Here is an 8,818-nt window from a genome sequence, read left to right on the forward strand (position 1 = left end):
GGCGGCTGCCACACAGGAGTGCCGCCACCACCACCTCAGCGCGGGCAGGTGGGCGGGCCTGGCTACCGGCAGGGGTGGGCAAAGGCCACCGTCCCCTGCAAAGCCACTGCGGTCTCCGTAGCTGTCCCCAAAACACCCCATGCAGGGGCCGGGCAGGCCTGGGGAGGGAAGGGGACATGGCAAAGCCATGCGTGCACCAGGCTGGTACGTGACCACAGCTCAACATGGCATGTTTGTGCAATTGACACTGCACAGACGTGAAGGGACGCACAGCCAGAGCGTATGTACCAGCAGGAAGGCAGTTCAGATTCACCTGTCTGTGTCGGCCAGAGGATGTGGTGCTCGGCTCTCCCTCCGTCCTGCAGGACAACTGTCATGGAGAGAAAAAACACTAGGAAATAATCTATGGCACTTTAAAACCTTTCACTGAACCTGTAGCCTGTTTATAGATATCATTTCATATATAGCTACAAATCTATCCAAAAAAAGAACAAGATTGAGTACATGTAACTACACAGTGTAAGCAGTAGGAGGCATAAGACATCTGTCAAGAAGTAGGACATTTCATAAAATGCCTAAGATTTGGGATGTTGAAAATTTTTAGTGGTTTTCTTTTGGTGAGCTACACTATAGTTGTTTAAATATTCACTGTTCCACAGGCATGAGTCATGGCACTGATCTAACTTCCCATCAGTGGGGTTGAGTTGCTGTTATAGCTACAGAAAGGGGTGGTTAATTTCAAAAAATCTTCCATGAAAAAGAATAGCTGTTCACTTCCAGCATCTTTGTACAAACGGTGCCTGAAAGTTCCCAGAAATTGTACTATATTAAAAAAAAGTTAATTACATTGCTTGCTGTATTAATGGATAACAGCTTAAAAAAAAAAATCCCCAACAACTAAGAATCAATTTCCTGCCTAAATTGAGTTAGGCAAGCACAGTGAACTTGATGCCAGTATAGAAGGGCTATTAATGCATTAACAGCCTCAATAAATACATTTTACAGGTGTGAGAATCGTTATGTAAGTCAATCAGATAAGTATATATTTCCCACTTAAAAGTAAGATTTTTAGGCCATTAATATTTTCTTATAGATCTGGTTTCTTATTAATGGGCACATAAAGACACAGCAAGCACTTGTCTCATCATCCTCTTTATGAAATAAGCAGGAAAGCCTCAGAGGCAATGCATACATTTTTGCTAACAGCATTTACCATTTAAACAGATAAACATCACCACAAAAGCAGAAAGCAGCAGGCCCACTCCCCTCCACTGGGTGAAATCCCAAGTCCTGGGAGGAACCCTGACTCAGCCCAAAACAAAGCAGAAGAGAAACAGAAGGATGCAGAAATAAACAAGGCTGTAGTATCAACTTCCATCATTTTGGACTCTAGTCAAACAGATCAAGGTCTTTCTGCTCAGCTTAACGAAAGCCTTCGATGGGACGGGATTCTTGAAGATCCTGAAGCAGAGGAAGAAAGGCTGCGTATCTATAAGATGAACAGAAGGAAACGGTACGAATCGTATATCCAGCAACATTTGCCTGCTGAGCCATGCCCAACCATCAGGCATTCCCCATTACTTCATCACAGGGCATCATGCACAAGCAGCAATCACACGATATGTAAAGAAGATTGCTGCAGTTATTTTCCAGGGGAGCAAGCGTGAAGCGGTCCTGGATGCTGAACGAGCTAGCACAGTCTCGGAGCTGCAACCAGTGGTGTCACCCAAAAATCTCTCAACAAGTTCTGTAGCTTAGTACTTACTACTCACTGTCTTCTATCTGTGTGGAGAACAGGACATTTATATTTTAAAAACAAACCAACCTGTTAGTTAAAATATAGATACAATTCAGACTACATCAACAATTAAGTGTGGTCCTTTCCATACTGCCTATTTGTCCTGGAGTATCCCTAGTTATTGCTATTAGTTTTTTTCAATGTAATACTCACTGCATTACACCTGAGCTTTTCAGGTCATAATTGCTGGTCCTGAAAACAGCAAGCACAGCCCTTGTGGCAGATGGGGAAACTGAATGTGGGCAGCTGAATGACCAGATACCTTCTTTGGAGGTTAAAATGATTTGCAGGCACAAACTTACCTCGTACTTGAAACTGAACAAGCTGCAAAATCGGGATTGGCATCCAGCCCTCATCTCCTGGCTTCTGATCTAATTGTTAGGTACACTATTTTATTTTGTTATAAAAATTAATTGTATCAGACCCTCAGATTTGACATTCTGGAGAAGCAGAGCATATACACGAGGAAAATTGAGCACATCTATAACAATGGGGTTATCCTTGTCATGGTAGGTACTGACTAGAAACCCATTTGGTCAATATGAATTAAAAATCCTGTCAAGCAGTAGGCTGCCTTGTACTCTCCTACTTCACTTTCTCATAGTAAAGGAATATCTTTCACACAGAGCGTTACTACAATATTAAACAAAACCAGCCCAGGCCACACTAAAGGAAGTATTTGGAAGTTAGACAGCACATCTGAAAGGAGAGAAAGTTTTTCCTGAAGCCCTCCCGAAACATACTGTTCTGATTTTTAAAGTTTTTTCTTAATGGCTCTTCATTGATTTTCTTTTATACAACAATTGATGTTTATATAGGGCTTTTCTCCCTTTTTTTTTTTTTTTTTTTTTAAACACTGCGTGATACACAAATGCTTGCACAGACTTTTGCAGGAGCAGCGGCATGCTTTAGAATAGCTTCAAAGCTCCCTAGATTCCAATAATGTCATTACATGCAAATCTAGACCTTTTGCAAGCAGATAACCAGATGAACAATAAAAAGTAAGCAAAAAAATCCCATTATGAATTAATTAGCTGATGTTCAATTGCATCCATTACTACTCTGGCAGAGATACTAACAAAATCAGCACGCCTGCAAATTTGGGAAGGTTTAAAGAACAGATTAAGCATCCAGAAAAACACTACAGCATTTCTCTCAAAACACTAGTTTGTAACCATCTATTTTGTTTTTATAAAGTTTAATGCATAAGACATTCTAGTCTTATTTTGTGCTGTATTTACTAATGTAGCATTTGAGCATCTACATTTTTAACCAAAATTAAAAATAAATTCCTGTCTGGTGAAATACTTGTTACATCTGAAAATTTTAAGTGCTTCACTTGCAGGATATCCTGAAATCCAAAGCAGAAACTCTCTTTGAAAATAAAACTATACCAGATGAAAGACTCAAATACATACTGGAGAGTATTTTCAGCTGTCTTTAAGGCACTTTTTCAACTTTCTAAACTGATAAACCCACATTTGGTGGTGTGTTGGGTTTTTTTAATACAGTTTTATATAGGAAGCTCCTTCCTAGAATATGTAAACAACAGCAACACATGATATAAGAGAAACAAGAAGGGAGCTGGGACTGGCAGGACATATTATGTATTTATTACTAAGTAGATACCATAATAAACATTGAAAAGCTTTGAATTAAAAATAAAGAGACTCCCCTATATGATGGTTTTCAGATCATTTATTACCAATAAAGTAAAAGACAAATTGAAAATTATAAGGGGTGGGGGGGAACGTCACAGACATCAGAACACTTGCACAGAGCTAATCAGAGCTTTGCAAATGTTGGAACATAAATAATTTAAAAGGTATCTCTACCGATTAAAACATTTTTAAGAGGTACATAATTAAGTTTGTTTGCTTTATAAAAATCAGGTGCTTTATCCTAAAACCATAGTGTAAGGGTAATTTCATTTCTAACTAGGGACAATTAATGACTACAACTTAAAATAATCTTCTCTTAGATCTCCTTCAAATGAATTCATTGGAAGAGCGTTGTCGGAGCAATCCAGGGTCCGTGTTCTTCCAGCGTCCTGTGTCCAACAGTGGCCAGCACCAGATGTTTCAGGAGCAAGGTACACAAAACTGCAAAGCGAGCAATGACGCAGTAGCTTTCCCAAGGAATAGTTCTGTCCATTTGAAACCCCACACCCTTAGGGCTGAGCTGTGTCCTCTGTCACACAAGTATATCTTGGGGCAACGTTAGGGGAGAATCGCAACATGTACTTAGGACACATCTCCTAAATACTGTAGTCTGACACTAACATGTTTGATGAGAAGACCGCGCTGCTCTTAGCAACTCTGGAGCAATGCCAGCCTTTGGCATCCTCTGCCATCCTGGGACTGTTTTAGGATCTGGTTTTCTGAGGCAACTACCAAAGATTAGGGATGTTCTGTTTTGAGCTAATAAATATCTAAAAAACCCAAAACAACAAAAACCACACAAACTCAAGCCTTCCCTCCTGCTGCATTTTTAGTCTCCCAAATCATTTCAGTTCACACTACAGTACACTCCCACACCATTCGTCACACTTGCACAAACGCGCATTAAGTACAGCTCAAGAACAGGCTCCCTGTTTCTAAGTCACCACTGACAAATTCACCTTTGGGGCTACGCACTAGTGAAGTTCTCTCTAAAAGCTGGTTCCATGCTGATGTTGCACCAGAAGGTGACCCACACCTCAAAGGAGTTTTGGAATACATGGAAAAGCTGTGTCCAGCTAAATCAAGTCTACCAAGTGTTTCTGAGCTGCTACACCACGCTAGCCACCAACGTAAGCCACGCTCCCAAAAGCAGATTTTGGGAGCTCCACACTATGCTGCTCTCTGTCAATATAGAAAAAACCCCATCTGGGTAAAGCAAGAAACCTCTCCATCTTATTTTCATCAAAGCACATGATAAACTAACACATGTACCATCCAGATGGACTTTCATAGCATTTGAAGTTAATCCCTTTGGTCCCCAAACTCATCATGCACTTGGCACTGGAGGGGTTATTCAGCAGCCTACAGACAGGCAAATGCTACCCCATCCCAGAGACATCCTGAATACCAAAGTCCAGCAAGGACACGGACCTTTGCAATGAGAAGCTCAACAGGGAAGCAGAGCTACAGCTGTGGATTTTGCTATACAATAAAAATTTGCCTATCCTTTGCTATCATCTACCTCTTCACAACCCCCACCACGACAGCATCTCACGCCCGATCCCAGCATCTCCTCCTCCATTCTAGGTCCCCGTATACATGGCGCATTTTCTGAAACTTTCCTTGCTACAACTCCCTTAGTGCAGACAGTATAATGTCGGTAAAAACTAGACACTGGTGTTCTTCCACCACCACACTGTCAAGACCCAACTTCCCAACAATACATGGATATTTTTTGGCCTGATATTCTTCATTACAAGTCCTACTACATGCACATGAATGCTAGCTTGTTACACAGACTACAGCGCTGCAGAAGTCATTATAAGTACAGAAGATACATCGCGCCATTCATCTAAAGAACTTGAATTACATAACCCTTTCTCTGCTGCCTGGAGCTGCAAAAGCAGTTTATCTCCTGCTCTACTCTACTCAGAATTCCTCTTCGTTCCAACTCACACTTTCAAACCAGACACGAACACCATAATATAACATTCTTGCATTCTGCTAAAAGCAGAATTCCAATTTTTTCTCTGTTAGCTTTTTCTAGCAATTTTCAGGAGATAGTTCTTAGACAGTCTCATGGTCTAAACTGGAACAAATGACAGCTCTGGCTATCTGACCAAAACACCTGGTAGATTCTCTGCGAGAGAGCAAACTGCCCTTATTTTTGCACGTCACCACAAAGCATCAAATGGATTTCCACCTGCCAGGCACTATTCCCCGTTCTTTCTTACCTGTCCATTTTTTCTCTGGGAAAATAATTCCCCTTATTTTCATCTGACTACGGCACTGCAGGGAAGGGGGGGGGAACTCACGACTTTAAAGGCGAAGAAACAAGTTCCTTACTAAGTTGCGTTCCCACAGAAGACTGCATTCAGGCCTTTCTGATGCTTAAAGCAGGAATTAAGAGCTGAAAAAGAGGTGGCGACAGGTAAGATTCCCTTAGCCTGACTGGAAAGTTAGGGTCTGTACCCGCTTTAGCTAGCGGAGAGTTAGCACAGTACGTTACATGGAACTGGGATGGATCAGAGCAAGAGAGACAGTCGTCAGTCAGCAACCATCCAGGACACAGTCGTTCCCAAGGCACTCCGACGTTTCCAGCTCTATGCTGGAGAGGAACCGCCGCACGGTTTTACGACAGTTGTAATCCAGCGTGGTGGTGTACACAGTCTTGGCATGCTTCGGGTAGACGATGGTGGTGCTGGTGAAACGTTGGGGCTTGTTGCGGGGCTCTAAGTGGACCTCCGATTTGTAATTGCGCCACGTGCAGTTTGGGACACAGATGACCGTCTGACTGCAAGAGGAAACGCTTAAGCCCACTGGCATATACACGTCATTGATGAAGTGCTTCTCCGAGTCGTATTTAACAGAGGATGTGTATCTGAAACACAAGAGAGGTTCATGCACGAGCTCTGCTCTGGAACAGCAGGCTGCATTCTCTGCAAAGCAGAGCCGTCGGGTACCGGGGTGGCTCCTCAGCGCCGCATCTGCCACCTCAACACAGGAACAGCCACATCAGGCAAACACTGTCTGCGGGTGTCTTACTCATTTATGGGGAGAGGAAAAAAGCCTTACGTTAGCAGCACACCCGGCACTGTCACTGTTTTGTCCAGCTGCCAGCACTACCAAACATCTCAATCCTTGTTTTAAGCCTGAGCTCTATGAACCTGAGAACCTCCTTCAAACTCCAGTGCCTAAACGCAGAGGCCTAGATCCACATTTAGGCTGTGCACATAAGCATCCTAATTCCTCAGAGTGCCAAGTGCATGGAAGCACACGTTATTTTCTCAGTTCTCCTCTGCCAAAAGTCACACGGGAGTCCTCAGCTATCGCTCCCAGCACGGGGCACTCTCTGAGAACAAACTTCTGAAGATTCAGCTGGCAGGAAAGTACTACAATTTGCACATCAAACACTGCTGGCAAGACAATCTTCTATGCCTGGTTTGCAAAAGGAAGTTTTCATCTCCTTCACACTGCAACAACTCCGTGTTATCTTTTCCACGGTTCTAACTTCCTTCAATTCCAGCCACGGCACAGGCTCCTTCCCCACACCAGGGCATCAACTCTTTCAACCCTCCCCTGCATTAGGCTTCTGTTTGATTGTATCAGCCTACCTCTGCTTGCACAGTAATCAACTGGGAGCCTTCATTTCTCATTACTGCAAATCATGACGTTCAAAGGAATAATTCACAGGCTGTGAAGTGATGCAGCGCATTAAAAAAAAAATAATTACGCACTCTGAATACTAACTTTTCTTTTAGTTCACACAGCCAACCGCAGCTGATAAGATAGAAAGTGCTTATTATAAAACGATGAGGTTACGAGAGCAAAATTCCTTTCCCTTAATAAAAGTCCTACAAAGATGGCTGCTTTGAAGATCTTCCCTCATGATTACCTTCTGGTTAATCAGTTGAAAGTCAACATTTTGCAGCAGTGCAATGAAGTAAAAGCAGGAGAGTAAAATACAGGAAAGTCTTCCTGGAAAAAAACCCCACATGGGATTAAAAGAGGCTGAACACTCCTTCAGCCTGTACCAATGTCCAGGTCCAGGAATGTATAGCTGCGTGGAACAATAGCTCTGTAAATAAATTAACTTGACTCACAGGGACTGATAAGGCCTAACTACTCCTTTACATGCTAACTCTTTCAAAACTAGATGACTGTAACACAATATTTACCTTATTTCCTTTGCTGGTAAAGGGTCAAACTCAACTCCTTCGCCAAAGGATAAAGGACACAATCTTGGAGGGCAGCTGGAGAGAACAGGGCTGGGGGAGAACACAGAATTCTGCAAAAAATGCAAAAATAATCCTTTTTATGTTACAATCCAGTATATTCTCAAGGGAAACATATTTACTTAGCCCTTGGTACAGAGCTGTCGAGGTTCTCATTTACATGCAAGAGGATCTGCTAGTCCAAGACGTGCCTACAGGTGCAACCCGCAGGTCTGACATCACACTGGTCTACAGCATCAAAGATGTGGCAAGGTGTATTTTTTGAAGACAAAGTCCTAACTCTGGGAGCTTACTTCAGAGGGCCCACTCTGGGAAAGGAGAGAGAAATACAGCCCCTCAGTGCAGCACAGCTTTTGCAGCATGAACTATAGTCCATTCGCTGTATGAGCTCACGTTGATTTTATAGCTAACATTATATGAGTGAATGAAAGAGCTCTCCTTGCTGGATTCATCAGATATGCCCACAGGCAGATCACAGCAGGAAATTATTGTACGGCATCTCACCATGAGCAACTCCTTGTTTCACAGCTACGTGGTGGCTACTATTTGAAAGCATTAAATCCAACCTCCCTAATTCATGTGTGACGTGTTGGGAAGGAATAACTCATTCCCACCAAGCAGCGATTCATGGAGCGTCCCTGTGCTCCTCTCCTGGACATGCAGCGCCACAAGCCAACACCGGCCCACCAATGTCCCACAGCCAGACGGAAACCAAAGCGGCCCCGAAGGGAAGCAACCCGCTTGTGTTGTCAAGCCACCTCTGCACATGTGCTTTACTATACAGGGGTGAGGAAGCTGTGAGCAACTCTCCTGTTCAACACATGGTTCTCCTACGGCCTTTTTCAATTTCATGGCATCCCAATAGAAAAGGGATCTTCCCTCTAGAACTGCGGTTTCCAAAGTATTTGGACCAACAGCTCAGTGTCAGCATTCAAAAACCATTTTGTGAAAAACTAGCGCATCTCTATCTGATGCTATTAACTGAAACCATAGTTTAATATACAAACTTTCTACTCTGGGTCACTCTCCGGAGTGAGAGTTCATTTTCCATGGGGTTTTTCAAAGACGTGCTGTGATGCCATCCCAACCCCTACCTGGGACAGGAGAACCAGGGGCTTCCCTTG

At 43.1% G+C, this 8,818-nt stretch overlaps 1 protein-coding gene across 1 annotated transcript; it reads right to left on the minus strand.

The window, feature by feature from the left end:
• Nucleotides 1-6,009: 6,009 nt before the first annotated feature.
• Nucleotides 6,010-7,744, minus strand: FAM101B (family with sequence similarity 101, member B; the record flags this gene model as incomplete). Its single annotated transcript, XM_009882731.1, has 2 exons — nucleotides 6,010-6,340; nucleotides 7,638-7,744. Coding segments are annotated over 2 exons (438 nt in total), but the record flags the coding sequence as incomplete, so codon positions are not given.
• Nucleotides 7,745-8,818: the final 1,074 nt, after the last annotated feature.

Source organism: Charadrius vociferus, unplaced genomic scaffold (genome assembly GCF_000708025.1).
Source record: "Charadrius vociferus isolate BGI_N301 unplaced genomic scaffold, ASM70802v2 scaffold793, whole genome shotgun sequence".
NCBI classification, from domain to species: domain Eukaryota; kingdom Metazoa; phylum Chordata; class Aves; order Charadriiformes; family Charadriidae; genus Charadrius; species Charadrius vociferus.